We start from the raw sequence: 18948 nt of genomic DNA, 5'->3' as shown, positions 1-18948 counted from the left end.
AAAACTGACTTTTAAACATGAGTTTTCAATCGGTTGAACATTTTTAACGTAAGTATTGCACACAAAATATAAATTAATTGACAGTTTTCAGGCGTATGATAATTCATTTCTGAAATAGATAATTTTATGGCTCCGGTACGATCATTTAAGTTTTAGAGACTGGCAACCGCTGCTGTTGACATTAATACGTACATTATACTGATTTTTGGATCCTAAATAGTATAGAATGGCAATCGTGACCTTGAAATTGGCAATCGTGACCTTGAAATTGGCAATCTCGACCTTGAGAATGGCAATCGTGACCTTGAAATTGGCAATCTCGACCTTGAGAATGGCAATCGTGACCTTGAAATTGGCAATCTCGACCTTGAGAATGGTAATCTTGACTTTGAAAATGGCAATATTGACCATGGACAATTTAAACCATGGAAATGGCAATCTAGACCATGAAAATGGCAATCGTGACGTTGAGAATGTCAATCTCGACCTTGAGAATGTCAATATCGACCATGAAAATGGCAATCTTAACCATGGAAATGGCAATATCGACCCTGAGAATGGCAATCGTGACCTTGAGAATGGCAATCTCGAGCCTGAGAATGGCAATCTAGACCTTTAGAATGGCAATCTTGACCTTGAGAATGTCAATCTAGACATTGAGAATGGCAATCTCGACCATGAGAATGGCAAATTCGACCTTGAGAATTTAGTATCTTTTCAAATGGGAAACTTGCTCTCCTCTGTTCTATTTGTTACCTTTTTTAAACTAATGGTTTTCATGTCGTTTGAACGCTTTCAGTCCCGACGAAGGAGGCACGCGCGAGTCACTTGAGCACGCTGGTGAAAGAGGCTGAGAAGTGCGTCCAAGATCTGACGACGGGCGTCCAGAATGCCACCACCAACGGAACCTTATCGGCGGCCTTGTTGAAAGTAATCATCACAAACTGTAATACACTGCAACTGATCATTTTCATCATTTCGTATCCTCGTTGTTCGCAGGAAAAAGAAAAGAAATTAGCGGTTTGGGAAAGGAGAGAAAATTTGCTCAAAAGAATGAAAGCTGGCTTTGAGGATATTTGTGAGTACTATCAAGATTTTATTTGGGTTACCGAGAAAGTACGAGTTGCCGACCCATTTACAGAAACCAAAAGTATTACTTTTGTCTGAGGGACTTGTTTCCAAATATGAATTGACTCAATATTTAGAAATGTACAAAAAGAGGTCGGTAACGGTTAATCATTATCCATGATTAAATTGATTTTTTTGGGAAAAAAATGTAAACAAAGAAATTTACCGGTTAATATTTCGGAAAATGATAAAAAAATATGTATTATTCGTAAAATTTGAGCTTTTTTTCGAAAAAAACGTCGTTTTTCCGATTAATTTTTCAAATTTACCAAACAATTAATCGGATAATACAGAAATATAAATTACTTGATCAACACGTTTTACGAATAATTTTGAGAGCTTTATCTATTGAACCATCCCCGACCTCTATGTACAAATCTTCTGTACTAATTTGGATTACTTAAATCGTTAAAAGAAAATTTTATTAAAGATTTAATTAACTAAGATACGGTTTATCGATGGAAATTAATAAAAGATGGCGCTATGGTATTCCGAAAATAAAATATATCCGTGTGAGGGAGGTGCTAGTTGACCTGCTAGGTAGATTCGCACGTTCTCAGTAAAATAAATACAATCTTGGTTCTAGTAAGAAAAATAAATTTATTGTTACTTTCGTTTAGAGTAATTTTAGCCTTTACAGACTAGGCGTTTTGAACTCAGTTAAGAGTTATAGTGATTTCCGGGAAATTAAATATATATTCGTTTGTAAAATTACGCAATTTCCCGGTTTGATTCTACGAAAAAAGGAAAAGTAGAAAATGTTTCTTGAAATTGAATGCCAGAATCTTGACACTCGAGATTATCGTGCGGTTTATATTAATTCTAAGTTGATCAATACTCTAGCAGGCGTTCGTGGACTCGTGTTCGTGGCGCCGTTGAAGCTATATCAATAAAGTCATGTTGCTTTATAGAAAGACACCTGACTATACAGAGCCAAAATAAAAATAAAAATTCTGAGACGAAAGTATCTGAAATAAATGTTGATTTTGCAAAACGTGATTTGATAATCCATTATGCGTTTTCGAGAAATATGCCGACGCAATGCCTTAAAGTCCTGTTTCCGCTCAGGTATTCCCGATCCTCCGAAAGCCATAACTGTCGAAGTGGTGGGCACCACGGCTCTGAGGGTTGCCTTTCAAGAATCCGAAACCGCCGGAGTCGCCGAGAAGATCGTCACCAAGTACAAAGTTCAGTGGAGTACTAGTTCGGATTTCGAGTCGGAACCCCTGGCTGGTTCCAGGGAAGTAGTTGATCTGCAGAAACACGAAATGACCATCGGCGATTTGGACCAGGGAGTGCCCTACTTCGTCAGGGTGGCCGCCGGGAACTTGAAAGGCTTCAGTCAGTTCCAGTCCTCGAGTCCTTCGTCAGCAACTCCTTCCAGTATGTACAGTGCGATTTAGTTTAAACTTTTACCAGTGATAAAACGAACGCCTTTCTTTAATCGTAGGCTGGCGGGACGAAGATGACGTTCCTTGTAGGACAACGGGTCGTGTTCGGAAGTTGGACGACTTATTTCACCAAATAATCAATTCTAGACCAGAACATTCCTCAGGAGTTAAATGTAAATTTTCTCCATTCATAATCAAGGTTGCAACGTGTCTTATAGCCCGACAAAATTCCTACCCCTTTTCTCCGGTACTCGATTTTGAAACGACTGACAGCCTGGACGGCTTGAGTGACTGCTCGGACTATTCAGAATTTTGTACCTTACATCTTTTATTGATATTTCATTTTCATATCCTATTCAAGAACAGTCTTGAGCCGTCGATAAAGCTTTTCACGCTGTCAATCGAGAAGTCCAGGAGTGTGGGGATAAAATTAACCCACCAGTAAATGAAATATCTGTTTTCGTCTTAAAGCGATGTGAGGTTAGTCTTAAAGTCATCGCTAGGAAACGCGCACGGAGAACGAGTAGTATTGTAAACGTTGTCTTATTGTTCACAGACAGTTCTAGGGTGAACTTAACTGGTAAAAGAAACATAATTTCAGTTTCGTTGAAAGATTAAACCATGAGTAAAATAAAACTTAAAGCGTGTGAAGATATTAGGGAAAACCTAAAAAAGTCGGTGAATTTTGAAAATGACCATAATGTTGCAACTCTGATATCGAATATAAAATAGAATAATTGAGATTAATGCTGTGATCAATGTTAGGCACCCTAGACGTATCGGACAGCACGCCGCAACAGCAAAGAAGGTTAGTGAGGAAAAGCATCAAAAACCTGTTCACTTCCGCACCAAAGTTTCAGAAAACCATGAAAAGGTATAATTTCGAAATATCGCGTATTTAACGTGAATTTCAGTTCATAAACTACGAACTCCTTTTCTAAAGTAGAGGCGTGTATCTGTCGTGCCTGCTGTACAACGAAGACCGAGTTCTAGTAACCACCGAGGAGGTATTGCCGGTCGTCGAAGTGGACGAGACCTATCCCGCCTCGCTTCAGATGGACTTTCATTGGCTCATGAAGGTTCGCTATCCCTCCACTTAACAGTTGTCATTGACAATTTTTGTAAATAGTGTAGCGTAAGCGAAGCTTTTTGTTATAGTCCGGTTATTTTCATGTGTCAGAGAGATTGCGAGTTTTAGATTCGAAATTAGGAAGGATCATTATACCCTAGATTGGGCCCTAAATGGGTCAGAGTGCGCAGTAAGTGGTGGCTTTACCAGGGAGTCGGGGTCCGGCTCTGGTAACCGATAAGGGCGGTGGCGCACTGGGAGATGTTAGCTGTGATCAAATGGTCCTATCTCCACCTCCGACTTCGGTCACGTATGGGCTGGAAACTGGGTCGGCTGGAGTTGCTAGAGCATCCGCTTTTATTCCCGCTGCTGTGTGCGAAGTGAGGTGTTGGTCGTCCCATTGTTGCACCTTCTGCTGGGTTGAGTAGCTTGCGTCTAAGGTGAAACCATCAGTAGTAGGGTACTACTACCCATGCTGGATTTGTCACCTGTCCGAGCTTGTGGACGCTAGCGTAGGGCATTATGACGTAAGACCTCCGGTGGTGTGGTTTTAATCTTACGAGGTACACCGGACTATAAATTCTGATACATGTACCCCAGATCGTTCCGAGTTATTTAGTGAAGAGACTACTCATCGTAGAAATATTCTACAACTACCAACGGATTATTGACATTTCTAACATTCCATCTTTTAACACTTTTTACGGCTAATTTTAACTGCCAAAAAAATTAATTTAAAGAGATCAGATAAGTTATACTTCGGTCTTTAAGACTCTCGAGATATCCTGAACCGCAGTAGGGGCAAGATAATGATGAGAGCACAATGAAAAATGATCTGTAAAACGTTCGGGATAGCCGGGACAGTAGCTAGGGCAAGACAACGAGGGGGCAGCTAGTGACTGCCTTAGAAACAAAAAGGATAGTTTCTACGTCAGCCTGTTAAACCTCCGGATTAACCGTGACCGCTACACGATTTATATCGCTGAAATTAACTTTCGTTTTAGTTGTTAATAATTTGATATTTATGATGTCCAGGTGGCTTGTACGTGGGAAGATGTGAAAGCCTTAAGGCAGGATATGGAACGCAGCCACAGCGCTTCCAACGTTCATTTTCGAAGCAAACTTTTACAAGCTGTAGAACAAATGCAGGTCTGTTCAGGTTTTGTTTCTACCGAAAGGGTCGTTCACAAATTAAGTCACCGTAAAACGTGTTATTTTGCCCCACCTTTAATCACTTGAATCCTACTTCTGACCCCTTCATAAAAATAGTAGCCCATTATTCATCTTATTGATTAATTTCAATGTAAAATTATAATTTAGTCTTAAAGGGGAACGGCCAAGCTTTTCCAAATATGGCCTTATTTCCGTATCAAAAGATTAACAAGACGTTCAATATACTAACACGTACCTTTTTCTTGTCTTGAAAAAATAGCTTTTGGCCCAAAAAGTTGAAACGAAAAATAACGCCAGGTGTTTGGGTTTGAATTTTCGCCGCCAGCTTAGGGGCTGCCGCCAGCGCCCCTAACCCCGTATGAGCGATTTGCGAACTATCCTAACTTTTAAAATCGCGTAATTTAGGCTTAGTACTCTTATAACTGGAACGCGCCGCGCGTGCAAAACAATTTTTTTGCGTCTTCAGCAGCGCGCGCTTTTACGTTGTTTTTCTGTCTCACCAACTTCTCACCAGGTGTCGCGGCGGACGCGCGCTTTTCGATTTCCCGAAATGTCTTTATTTTATTAAAAATTAACCACTCAATATTTTTTGATGCGGTTTTGGCCATAAATTTTAGTCTTTAATGGGCTATAGGGCTATTTAACTGGTTAAAGCTTGACCATTCCCCTTTAAGAAAACATATCATAGCTGCTTTAAATTATGGACTTATCCATGGGCTATTTTTCAAATTATTATCTTTTCAATCTTATTTTTAACATAAAACTGTAAGCTATTTGTAGAAAACTCATTGCCTTTCGCGCGTTTTGGTGTAAATCATTTTCCACCAGATCAAAATTACAATCAATCTAAGGAAATTATAATTAAAAGATTCTGATTAATTTGTATTTGCTAACGCGACTAAATAACAATTATTTCAAATTATTCATCAGAGCATTTACAGTCCACCCGGAAAACGATATATAATAATAATATTCTTTTGTGTCATTAATAATGATAATAATCAGCTAGGCTAATATCCAAGGCAACGCCTTAGGCCCAAGTCAGCTAGTGACTTGTAATACCTTTATCTAAGGGGGTAGGGTTACAATGGGTAAGAGGGTGGTGGAATTGCCTTCATGCCACGCGAGTCAACAACACCCTACACTCATTACTAACGTTAACCTCAACAATTTTTTTATGAATTGTTTTTAAATTAACCTTGCCTTAACGTAGCTTCTCTTACAAACCTCGTCTCCTTACTTATTTTTTGTTCGACCTTCAAAATGGCGGTTCAATCAAGATACAGTGTTTGACGTTGTTGTCTTTCTTCCTAGAATGCTCTGGGGATCCAGGACATCGGCCATTTATTCTACAAGCCTTTGAAGGATAGCGAAGGGACCATTGTGTTATGCACCGTTCGCCACGTGTCCGACCCCAAGTCAATTAGTTCCTTATCTATTCGGTGGCTACCTTTGACCAAAATCCAAAAGAAACTTTTAGCCACAGCTACGCAGGACCTGGACACTCCTTACACAGCTTCCGAATTACTACTCTCTTCCTTACCAGTACTTACTTACTTTCAAATATTTTTAGAATATGGTTATGACACAAGGGACCCAAAATAATGATCTCGACCTTCGAAAGGGTGATTCTGAACTTCAGAATGTCGAGCTCGACCTTCTCAATTGTGATTCTGAACTTCAGAATGTCGAGCTCGATCTTCACAATGGTGATGTCGACCTTCATAATGGCGGTCTTTTAAATGGAATATTTTGGCACCCTAAATTATAATTGAGGAAGTGTATGATAAGCTAATTCACAAAGTGCGTACAAGGAATTAAATAATTAGAGCTTCAATGTTTTTATTTATGCTAGATATTGACACTTTAAACATGTAGCAAAACTTCTGGTATTTACAACTCAGCCTCTATGGGCAATACCCCTGTCAAAGGCTCTTCTCGTTTAAGACTTAAACTTCTTTATTAACTTAATGTAATAGTTATAGAAAATAGCTTTATTCGGAATCATTGTTATACATTTTTCATTAATAAATCTCTTTGGAACTTCATCGATCAAAAGATGGCGCTAGTGATTCTTTTCACGTTGTAAAGAAATGAATAATGGCCATGGTAGACATTTAAACGTCACTGTACTACATTAATCCAGGTGGCCTGGTTACTACGCGTAGAAGGGTGGTAGCTAGGAGCAACAAACACAACACCCCACACAAGGAGAACGCAACCCGTCAAAAGTCGTGGATTTTCTTGCGTACGTTTTTCATTGGCTAGACGCTTTAGCGCCTGCTGCCGTCGGAAGGGGATAATTCGGAAATTGTCTCCCCCCCCCCCGTAAAACGTTCAGCGTAAAGGGTCGTGACGCTTGACCAATGAAATTCGTACACAACCCTTCGTTAGCGTGTTTAAAGGCTAGCTGCGTTCTCCTTGTGTTTGTTGCTCCTAGGTGGTAGCAAGCCCTCTTGGACATATCGTGATATCTTTTGTATTTTGCGTTCTGTAGGAAATGATAACCTACAATCAAGTCAGCTACATTCCTTTACCTCGAGGGCTGTACATGGGTTACGTCAAATTACGGAGTTCCGTTGATTTAATACGAGTGATGGTTCCGTTGAAGACGCCCAACATCTTACCGCATTGCAAAGTTCGGGAGAATCCCCACGTTTCCAAGTAATTGATTTTCAGTCACAGATTCACTCCAATTAACGTAATGTTATCGCTCATAAGTTTGGCTCTCTATGACATCTCTTTAGACAAAATATAATAAGGGGTGCTCACAAATTACGTAAGGAAAAACTTTATTATTCGCGGCGAATCTAGGTGGCGTAACGGAAAATTAAAAAGTCATAAGAATGTTTTTTTCTTAAATAAACGTATCAAAATGGAAGCAACCGATTCAAAAATTACACTAAAATGCAAGTATCATCATTAATAAAGTCAAATTTAAGAATAACAATGAGGAAAAACTAATAGCGTCTGCTTTAGCCGCTACCTATCTAGGTTTCAATGGCGAACCAAAGGGGGCGTAGCGATAGTTTTTGCTCGCGAATATTAGTGCCGTAAAACTTTCTAAAATAATCAATTGTTATTACAGAAGCGATTTAAATAATAATATTCAAGCTAAAGAAAAAATACAAAAATTGTTTCAATAAAAAACGGGGTTTTTTTCTACGTCACTAGAGGGCGCGAGCTCGACTCGATAAAGATTTTTAAATTTGAAGTCCACACGCGAAATTCACGTGCCAATAAAGTACTAGAAAATGTTATGCTCGTGACGCGGAAAAAAACATTTTATACTTTTGAACTTTTTATTGTTATATTTTATCGCGACACCTATTAAAAAATTATTTTAAATTTTACTGTTTTTAAATTATACATTTTAAATTTCCACCCATTTTCTAAGAAATACTTCCTTCCCATGGGTGTTGTGACTTGGGAAAGCCAAAACTTCCTTTTCCCAAATATGTAGTTGATGACGCGTATTTAGTAATTATACGTCGCATTACTTGAAGGTCTCGTTTTACCTTTTATGGCACACTTATGAGCGTTGACGTATGTTGTAAAAGCGTACCTAAAACTCGTCGACTATTTCCAGGGACGAATGGTCGTGGTTGAAAAGGTTGGGAAAGACGTCGGAAAGTAACGAAGACGACGACTCAACGACGATCGACGAACCCGACATCAGCGAACCTTCCGACATCCAAATCAAGTTCCAAAAAGTGATTTCCGTCGGGGCTCGCACGTTGCTGTCCCATTTAGACGTACCTTCCGACCTGCACGACAGTCACCGGCTGTACGACCAAGAAGTGATAGAACTCAGCCCCGATGTCTCCCTGGTCCTGCTGCTGCCGCCGATTGAGAATGTCTGCGCGGTTCCCGGTCAGAACGACGAGCTCAGTACTCGCGTGGACTTCATTCCCCTCCCCGTACAAATATTCGAAATGAGTAAGGACACGTTAACGGCCAAGTAAATTTACTGAAGTTATTCAAATACACCACTTGAGCCACTTCATATCGCGCCATCTACTACCAAAAGCGACATAACACCGAAAAGTGTGTTAACTCTATCTATTTCTGGGGGCTAGTCTCACAATAGACTACATAACCAACTAAATGGAATAGTACTAGGAAATATATGTTAAAAGGAACTACCTATGGACTGCAATGCAACGTATGAAAAAATTAGTGAATAAGTAGATTAGTCCATTATGAAAAGGGATAAAAAAGCTAAACCCTAAACAAATTTGAAGAAATTTAAAAACTTATAAATAGCTCGTACCGATAGGTCTTCGAGCAAACAAAATGACGCGAAACTCGGACCAAATAGATTTTCGAGTGAAAAACTAAATTAAATTAAATAAAATAGCCAGAATTTTTCGGGTTTAGCTTTTTTATCCCTTTTCATTATGGACTAATCTACTCATTCGCTACTTTTTTTTCTAGGAAATATATATTTAGACTATGGTCTCGCCCGACTATCTATCTTCGGTTTACTCGCCCGTAGACAACCTTCCTAAAACGCTCCACTCGGTGGCGGTATATAAAATGAAATTTTGATGACGTATTTTTAACCCCCTCTCCCACTCAATCTTTATATACTTCGCGTACTGACACACTTTTGGATCTTATGTCGCTTTTGTTACTACAGTTTCTCGAAAGCTAATCGCATTTAAAGCAAGTGTCGGCTCAAGTGGGGTGGCGGAGTGGTTAGCACTTTCGCCTCGCAGCAAGAGGAGCCGGGTGCGATCCCAGCTTGTGGCAATGGGTGAAAACTCGGAACAACTTCTTCCGCGTTGAGTTTGCAAGTTCTCTCCCCACTGGTTTAAGGGGTTTTCCCCCGAGATCTTCGGTTTCCCCTTCCATAAAAACTTGTTGAGTTTAACGGTAATAGTGAGTGTAGGGAGCTGTTGGCTCGCGTGGCTTGCAGGGCTTGCCCCCACCCTCCTACGCATTGTAACCCGGTCACCTGAATTTAAGGCTTTGAAAGTCGCTCGATGACTTAGGGCTAGGGTGGTGCCTTGGGTATTAGCCTAGCTGATTATTAAGTGTAGTTGTGTTCTCACTCGACAGTTGTCGCCACCGTGCAAATTTAAACAAGTTGATTAAGCACTTTACCCAGCACAATTTAGCTATATGGCGTGGCCCAAAAGCATGTTTTAGGTCATTGGGTATTCGTAATCACGTATCAGAAAAGACTATTTTAATCACGTGCTCAGTCGACCTCGCTTGGATTGGCTTTTCGGCAAACACGTAATTGACGACTTGAAAATAAACGATCAAACGTTTTTGAAAGTCGATACTAGGTGGAAGCACCTTCCCAGCGATCTGAGCAACCATAACCATCTTCGATACATAGACCCAATCAAAAATAACGTAGGCAATGATAGAGCCGACACTTGCTTTAAGATGCGTTGACACGGGTAAAAGAAATGAAAAACGAAGCATTGCTCTTTTTCGATAGTAGATGGCGCGGGTATTGAGCGATTTTATTTACGGGAAGATATAGTTAAATCATGGTTATTCTACTTTCCGAGAGGTTGGATAGCGCGAGCGTTCAGCCGCTACTTGCCTTCTAACCTCTTTCATAGAACTGTTTGTATAAAGGCCGCTAGGTGTCAGTGAAGGGGTTCGAATAAGGAAAACGTTTCCCACTCTGTAAATGCGTAACTTTGGTTCATTTTCTTCTGGCGTAGGGAAATGCGCATAATTTGAATCTACGGACTAAGAGTACCTTTTTTACAGTTCACATGGGCACCTACCAATCAAATTTTATCGCTCGCTACTCTCGTCTTTCATCCATCCTGGAAACGGACAACATGGTGGCGCAGCATGCTCACAGAGAGGTACGTTGCTTTATTTCCTCTCGCAACATCAGTAAGGTTTTAACCATAAGTATGACTTTTGTTGCCCGTGTTTTACCGGGGAGTCGGGGTCCGGCTCTCGTAACCCATAAGGGCGGTGGTGCACTGGGAGATTTTAACCGTGGTCAAATGGTTCTATCTCCACCTCCGACTTCCGTCAGCTAGGGGCCGGTAACTGGGGTTCGGCTCAGTCTAACGGAGAGGGTCCGTGCACACTGGCTGCCTCGGTGGACTGGGTAGCCTGCTATGGGGCGGCGGGTCTCCGTATGAGGCGCAGTGGCCCTGTTTCCCTGCCTTATGAAGCCACACCGGGATATCCGGTGTCAGCTGTGCCAGGTTACGTGGGTCGCTGTGTGCCCGTCGTTCCCCTTGAGGAGCCCTTTCTGAAGGGTACGGCTCTCTACCTACGTAGGTAGGGTGTCGGCTGGAAATTCTACAGCACGCACTCTCTATCTCAAATCTCTCTTTTTTACGACTGTTGCCGGCCATTGAATTTGAAAATAGGTTTTGCGTCTTGTACTACACGTAGTTTCGGCATCACTGTTTGCAATTATTATTATTATTATTTCTTTATTTGTCCAAAAAATAAATTTATATTACTTTTTTTAGCTTAAACCTCAGTGGGTTTTTTATGAAGACATTTGGAGTGTAGTCCTATTTAATATCCTACTAAAACCTACTATTAGCACCTACAAATAAGAAGAACACGGCTGTTCAAATTTTCAAGTACTTTGAAGTCTTAAATGACATAAAGAGCTTGAGAAATGCTAGATCTTCTTTCGGGTTGAATTCTTCAAGTGATTCCACGTACTTTTAGTAACTGATTCATTTCACATAGGCCTTCTCAGCTGTCGAAGTCGCAGCAGCCAAAGGACGTCTGTTGCAGCTTCAAGATTTTCAAACGCAAGTAGACGACACATGGCGCGGGACACGCTGGATCATGGACGCCTTGACGTTCGCCCGAGATAAGCAGTCGCAATACGGAAGCGGCATTCCTCTGATCGGACTGTTCATGAGGAGAGCCAGCAAAGGAGGCGTCGGCTTCGGAGGTGGCGACGCGGACAGAGGAGGCTTCAAGTCCGAGGGCGGCTCGCCTTCGAGACTTTCTCCGCTTTTGGTAGTGCCGCCTGAGCCCGAACCTGGAGGCTGCACGCTACATGTACGTTCAAATGCTTCGAAGTCCGTTGGTTCGGTCCAATTGGCTTCTAGCGTTTCCCTTTTGCACAAATCGAATCCTTTTCTGAGACCATCCTGGTTGCCGACCGCGGGTCTTCCAACCGGGACCAAAGAGAGCCCATATTATTAGAAATAACTTTAAGTTTTTAGGAAGAATCCCTTGGTCTCCCAGACTAAGGGTACACTCAGTAACGCTTATCAGAATCGATATCATAATTTTCTACTGTACGAAGTCATGAAAAACCTGCTAGAAGAGATCTAATTTGTCACTTATCTCGTTCCAACCGAGAGGCCTTTGAAACATTTATATTTTTCAAACCACGGTTCATACCAACTCTTAAAGCAACTCTCGGCTCTAAAATTGCCCTTGTTATTAGAGATATCAATTAACCACTTGGAGCTTGGTGCCATCTATTAATGGGAAACGAAGCTAAAACTCAAAATAGCGAAACAATATAGTCGTCAGAGAACCATTTATAATTATTATAATTAGACAACTTATACTCTTCTTAGGGGACTTTAACCTAAATAACATATATCCCATATGCAATATATTGCTAAAAATTATTATAATTTAAGTTATTAACAAATTTACAAACGAGCCAATCAACGCGAGCGATACTTTTATGCCCCGCGTTTTGGGTTAAAACTTTGCTGAAGTTTCTTGTTTTGATTTCGACGCTAGCGACATCTGTTGAAAAAAATTTACTTCACGTCGAGCCGACTCTTATTTTAAAAATGACCACCCAACATAATTTGTTGTCCCTTCGATTTGTTGATATCATTAGATTTGTTTTGTAAAATGGGACGCTGGGAAATTGCTCGGAGTAGAAGTCGGTATACAGTGTGTTTTAAAAGGTTATGCCAAAATTTGAAAGAGTTTTAGGTAGTGAGTTGATAAATATGCCTGTTTTTCCCATTTTCCTAAGATGAGTTAAAAGAGCGCCAGAGAGTTTCAAAGTGTGGCCTATAATCCCCTGGAAGTAGGCCGCAACAAGAGCCAAACCAAGCAGCAGGGAAATGCGAACATTAAGGTTTGGGTTCGTGTGATAGGTAAAAAGACTTCGTAAACAAATCGAGGTAAAAAAGAGTAAAAAGTAAACTAAAACCGTATTTTAAGTCCCTGCTGCTTGGTTTGGCTCTTGTTGCAGCCTACTTACAGGGACTAGTAGGCCACACTTGGAAGCTCTCTGGCGCTCTTTCAAAGCAAGTGTCGGCTCTAGTGTAGTTGCGTTCTCGCTCGACAGTTGTCGCCACCGTGCAAATTTAAACAAATTGATTAGGCACAGTACCCAGCATAATTTACCTATATGGCGTGGCCCAAAAGCATGCTTTTAGTTCATTGGGTATTCGTAATCACGTATCAAAAAAGACTTTTTGTAATCACGTGCTCAGTCGACCTCGTTTGGATTAGACTTTCGGCAAACACGTAATTGTCGACTTGAAAATAAACGATAAAACCTTTTTGAAAGTCGATACTAGGTGGAAGCACCTTCCCAGCGATCTGAGCAACCATAGCCATCTTCGATACATAGACCCAATCAAAAATAACGTAGGCAATGATAGAGCCGACACTTGCTTTAACTCATCGTAGGAAAATGAAAGAAACTGGCATACTTCTCAACTCAACCCCTACCACTCCTTAACGTTTTTGCATAATCTTTTGCAACAGCCTGTTGAAACATGACAATGGTGAAATTCTGATCAGGATGATGTCATAACGTTCGTGAGAAGCAAAAGGAAAACGATATAATTGTTATAAATATTGCGCAGGTACCTATCGTGACGGCGAGACGACTGTCGCGGGAAGAGATAGACCAGAGTTTCCTCTTCATTGCCACCTTACAAGCTCCTGGTGATCCCAACAAAACCGGCGGAAGCCCCATGGAAATAAGGAGGTGTGCTTCCACGTCTCACTTACTCCAGGTTAGTGACAATCGACATTTGCAAAGTCTTCAATTTATCCGTCGGTATAATGTATTGAGAGACTTACAATCGAGCCCAATGCGTTGTTGAAAAATAGTAAAGCTACTAAACTACATGTCCTAACAGATACTGTCTCGGTCTTCGTTTGCCTAAAATGAACAGAAATGTGCAAAGATTTTCGACGTGTAATTTCGGTACCGGCTTCGAAGACAGTTTTTGGTAATATTTTCGATAAGGTGGGGGGGGGGGGGGGATCGGCTGTAGACAAAATGGTGGGTGCCATAGTTTAAGTATCAACTAATTGAAGAATGGATTTAATAAGTAAACGATATTTCGGTGAAGGCGATATTTGGAGGACTTTAGGGTGTACGACATTTATGTGTATATTCAGTGGCTTAAATAAGGCCCCCGTAGACCCCGCAAAGCAGGAGCGCCATAGGGCTTCAGGGGACCCCTAAATTCCTATCAAATAATATGCTAGATACCGACTAACGCAGTGTTGTGTGCAAATTTCATTGGATGAACCTTTAAACTGAACGCTTTAAGGAAAGGGGGAAGCCAATTTCCGAATTTATCCCTTCCGACGTCAGCAGGAGCTTAACCCCGCTTAACCAATGAAACATGTTCTCACGAAAATAGACTTTTTGTGTCGGGGGCTGTGTTTGTTGCTCCGAGGCACAACCATTCATCCTATAAAACACAATCTCCAATAGAGCGTTCTATAAAATCAGCCCAAAACCTGCCAAACTTTTCATACAGACTATAGAGCTAGTTCAGCAGGACTAACAACACTTGTTATTCTTTGGTTTAAGAGAATTTGGCTAATGTCCGGTTTTTATATGAATATTTTAGAGTTGTACCTTTTAGGAGTTGTAGGAGCGACCCTAGGTGTTGAAGTATGTTTGGGGTGAAGAATATGTTCATGATCTAAGTTTCTTTTTAAACCCGTGGATTTGGGACTAGTATTTTGCTTATTTGCCATCATACATTTATTACAAAAATCATTTAAAATACGAAAAACGGCGCGGAAAGCCGGAAATTAGTGAAGCCTAGGCTAGCAACTACGCTACTCCTAAAAATCGACTGCTCTCAATTTCTTACGGGTTTTCCAGATAAATATTTCTCTCTCAGACGAAAAACCGGCCAAACCCTCACCTCCTCCGAACTCAAAAGGGGGAAAGCACACCACACCGATTTTATAGAACACTCTATTTGTAATTTATCTAATAATAATAATAATCAGCTCAGCTAATACTCAATGCACCACCGAGTTATCTAGCGACTTTTAATGATATTATTCCCGGTGGGCAGTTAATATTGTGTAGGAGGGTGGTGGCAAGCTCTTCATGATACGAGAGCCAACAGCCCTCTCTTACCGTTAACCTCAGTAAGATTTTATTGAAAGGGAATCCTAAGAACTCTGAGAATCCCCTTAAATGCCAACTCTACGCTGAAGGAGTCGTTCCCAGATTTCATCCTGTGAAATCATCCTCCAGGCGTAAAAATGTCCTTCCAATTATCCGAGACTCTTCAACGCTTACTTTGGTTCTTTATTTAATTCGCGCATCGAATCCAAGTCTAAAAACAACCTTGACGTTTTATGTCAAGGTCAAAGTGAAAGTGGTTTAACAGTTAAATTAGAAACGGAAAAAGAAATCAAGTTAGGAACCTGACGTAACGTGATGAATGAAAAATTAGTACTGGTATTTAATGGAATATTTGTTCAGGTTGGGTTGAAAGGCGATAATGGAGACACGGACGCTTCTGGTCAGGACTTCGACGGAGGTGGAATGTCTTCCTCGTCGGACAGAGGAGACGACGATGACGATGACGATGACGTCTGCAGCGTCGCGGCTGGGTCTCACCGAAGACCCTTGATCGTCGTTGGTGGCGCCGATGACACGGATGACAGCGTCACCATGACGATCTCTCCAGCGACGTCCGAGACGCATCTGGACAAAGACATCGAAGACGACGACGAGAACGAATACGCGGCTTTTCAGGTTGACTTGTCTTTAGAGAGTTTATTCAGTTAAATAAACTTCCTATTGGTGAAATATCGAATAGACCGATTCACAAATAGATTACAGTGAAACCAAAATTTAGAGCGAAGCCCTTAGAGGTTCGATGACGCCATTTGCTGGTCAATGAAAGTAATGGATACTTACTGATTTATTTAAGGCTACTCAAACAATCAAAAGTTTATTTAAAGAAAATTATTTCGTAAAAAGAGAAACGGAAACCAAATTATTTGAAGGAAGTTTTAAAATTTTACATAGACTATTGGCGTCATCTAATAACACTTCTGGTATTGTGAAACGATCATCTCCCTTGTCAAATGTGTCTCGGTCTATACCACCCACGTGATCGTTCACCTTACACTGTATCAGTGCCGTCACTAGGATATTTTGGGGGAATGTTTATAGCCCTCATATTCAAAATAAGCTTCTTCAAAAAAGTAATTGTTACTATTTCAAAAGTATAAATTGTCAGCAATAGTAAGTTCTTACTTTCAGGGATAATAATTCAAAATGGTAGTACAATAGATTGCAATTTAAATCTAAAATAAAATTGTTAATTCCTATAAGTTGACATTGATTTGTAATCTTTGAGAAATAAGAACACTTATTAAATAAAATATTACATTCCATTTTTAAAATGGATCAAGGAGTTAGACATTAATTTTTGACCACCATGATTAACGGAAGCTATGTCTGATTGGCGCTTGTTACGTTGTAACGTATATTAGCAGAGGAGTTTTTGATTTAGTTTTTATTCCCTTTAAAAACAATAGTATTTTTAAAAAGCTATAATAAAGCTGTAAAATTTCTTCCTCCTCGCCATTATATAACAATAAGTATAATTGGGCTCCTAGGATTGTTCCTTCCGTCATGAAAATGTTTGTCCACATTAGCTCCCCGCCCCCCCAAATTAAATCCTCGTGACGCCACTGCACCGTATTCGGTACTTCAAAAAATGATTTGTTTCATCCCTAATTTTCAGGGTGATCTTCTCTCCCGGATGTACCGAAGCAGGACGGAGGACAGTCTGAGCACGACAGTCACGAAGCAACAACGGCCCTTAATGTCGCTGTCGAACCGAAGGGGAAGCACCGATTTGTTGGGCGCGTTTGGCCTGGAAGTCGAAGGGTCAGCCTTATTTCCCGTCAGGGACGATTCGTTCCTTTCGGACGCTTCTCCGGGAAGAGAGAGCGAACTGGAAACGGCCTTCAAAGACGGAGGCGCGTCCGGGTCGGAGTCGAGCGTGTACCGCCGCATTCCGGGTTCCAGTTCGGATCCGGGCACTTCGTTACATTCCGACTACGCGCGGACTACATACTCCCCCGATGTGATAAGGGTGTACGCGGGTTACGCTTCCGGTCTGCCCAAAGGGACCAGCGTCAGGCTGCAAATTTCCGCGCGTACGACCGTGAGGGAAGTGGTGGACTTGGTGGTCAAGCAACTCAACATGGCGACGATACTGAAGGGCCGAGGTGGCCCCATTTACGGCAATAACGAATTGGCGGATTTCGAGTTGGTTGGTCGCGTGGGCGCCAGGGAACATTCTTTGGACGATTCCTTCTTGGTGATGGACTTGGAGGAGCCCTGGTCTCAAGGGAAACTTATTATTCGTAGGTCGAACGAAACGGATCCGAGTGAAAAATAACGCTTCGTCGCGTCAATCCGTCGGTAGGGGTCGCTAGTTAATGATCGTACGTAGACTAGAATTATTGAAAAGAGACTTAAAATATCAGCGCAACTATTTCTGACATCTAATGTCTTAATGTGATTTATCATTTGAGCCTGTTGAAGCTATATTTTTCAATAGATTGTTTTTTAAGCGTGAATTAGAAAGAGTTGGCTGGTATTTGATAGTAATTTGTTTCGGGCGATGACGATAGAGGAGATAAATGTATAGACAAATTGTAGAAATAATCCCACCGTAGTTTTGGTATCTTAGTCGAATAATGTCGTCAGACTAGCTGAACCATTTTGATGTTAGCGTGGCATCGGCGGAAAAACTTTTCACTTGGAGTCCTTTAAATGTGATCCATCAAGAGTATTTTTTTGGTTTCGAATTATTTTTCGGCTCTGATTGATGCCAAGTGATATTAACAAAGGTGTTGAAATGTGTTTCCTTAGGCGGCACCTAGGGGTTTCAGTTCATAATTTACGTAAAATGTTGTGGATGATAAATATAGGGATTAAAAAATATTAAATAAATACTCAAAGAAAAGGTGAAGACATGTTCACTGAACACTTGTTGAAATAAAAACCGATGAAATGTTAGTAAAATAATGGTACTTGTTGAAAACATTCGAGTTGTTGGGGTGAAATTGATATATATTGTAGATAATAAACGCTGAGAAAGGCTTTAATTTTTGTAAAGACCCATAAGCTCTAAGTTTTTGACTTCCTAAAAGTGATTTCTAAGCCGAATGGCAAAAACTGTAATATTTTACATTGACATATATGTTGCAACTGTTTTAAGTGAAAATAATGTGCATATAAATATGTGTTATTTCAATTGCCTCATTTATTTGTTCCGTTTTTCAAATCTGCATCTAGGATGGTAAACTTAAGCCAGGCGCTCACTGCTCTTCGCAACGTCTCCGTCTTACCTTTCACAAGCCTTTGCTTCGTAACGGAGATATTGCCTTGTGGAAGGCAGGACGGATACGGAACGGAGAGCCAGTGGGCGTCTACAGGCCACATACTGAATTATTTTTCTCTTTTAAAATCACTTTTTTAAAAAATGTCACTAAAAGTAACTTTTCCAAAAGTTAGTTAATATTTATCATTTTTTTCGAATTTTTAGTCACTCAACTCACTAAATTCTACTGTGTAAATAAGTATTAGGCCTGCGTCTAGCCTTACTCGTATTCGACATTGATATTGTTTAACTAGTTAGCTCTTTCTGACTGTAGCCATTTCTAACTTAGAACGATAGATTTACCTAACTTAGAACAAGGGCCATTTTTTAACAAAGAACGATAGCCGTATCTAACTTAGAGCAGTTGACTTTTCTAACTTAGGGCAGTTGGATTTTCTAACTTAGAATTATAGCTTTTCTTACTTAGAGTAATTGGCTTTTCTAACTTAGAACAGTTCGATTTTCTAATTTAGAATTATAGCTTTTCTAACTTAGAATTAAAGCTTTTCTAACTAAGAATTATAGCTTTTCTAACTTAGAATTATAGCTTTTCTCACTTAGAATTATAGCTTTTCTA

At 40.5% G+C, this 18948-nt stretch overlaps 1 protein-coding gene across 1 annotated transcript in view; it reads left to right on the top strand.

The window, feature by feature from the left end:
• The window catches only part of wake (ankyrin repeat and fibronectin type III domain containing protein wide awake), a 198867-nt gene extending 180719 nt beyond the window's left edge, over positions 1 to 18148 (top strand). The window contains exons 9-23 of the mRNA XM_090167770.1: positions 800 to 930; positions 1000 to 1078; positions 2197 to 2511; positions 2579 to 2692; positions 3285 to 3393; positions 3466 to 3598; positions 4624 to 4737; positions 6076 to 6306; positions 7259 to 7425; positions 8351 to 8700; positions 10498 to 10598; positions 11455 to 11775; positions 13566 to 13718; positions 15446 to 15721; positions 16722 to 18148. Coding sequence (XP_090023896.1) covers positions 800 to 930; positions 1000 to 1078; positions 2197 to 2511; positions 2579 to 2692; positions 3285 to 3393; positions 3466 to 3598; positions 4624 to 4737; positions 6076 to 6306; positions 7259 to 7425; positions 8351 to 8700; positions 10498 to 10598; positions 11455 to 11775; positions 13566 to 13718; positions 15446 to 15721; positions 16722 to 17384 — 3257 coding nt within the window. The 3' untranslated portion in view covers positions 17385 to 18148. The remainder of the gene's footprint in view (positions 1 to 799; positions 931 to 999; positions 1079 to 2196; positions 2512 to 2578; positions 2693 to 3284; positions 3394 to 3465; positions 3599 to 4623; positions 4738 to 6075; positions 6307 to 7258; positions 7426 to 8350; positions 8701 to 10497; positions 10599 to 11454; positions 11776 to 13565; positions 13719 to 15445; positions 15722 to 16721) is intronic.
• Positions 18149 to 18948: the final 800 nt, after the last annotated feature.

Source organism: Leiobunum rupestre, chromosome 1, assembly GCF_980474605.1.
Source record: "Leiobunum rupestre chromosome 1, qqLeiRupe1.1.hap1, whole genome shotgun sequence".
NCBI lineage: Eukaryota > Metazoa > Arthropoda > Arachnida > Opiliones > Sclerosomatidae > Leiobunum > Leiobunum rupestre.
Note: the sequence above shows the minus strand (reverse complement) of the source record. Positions and strands in the feature narration are given on the sequence as shown.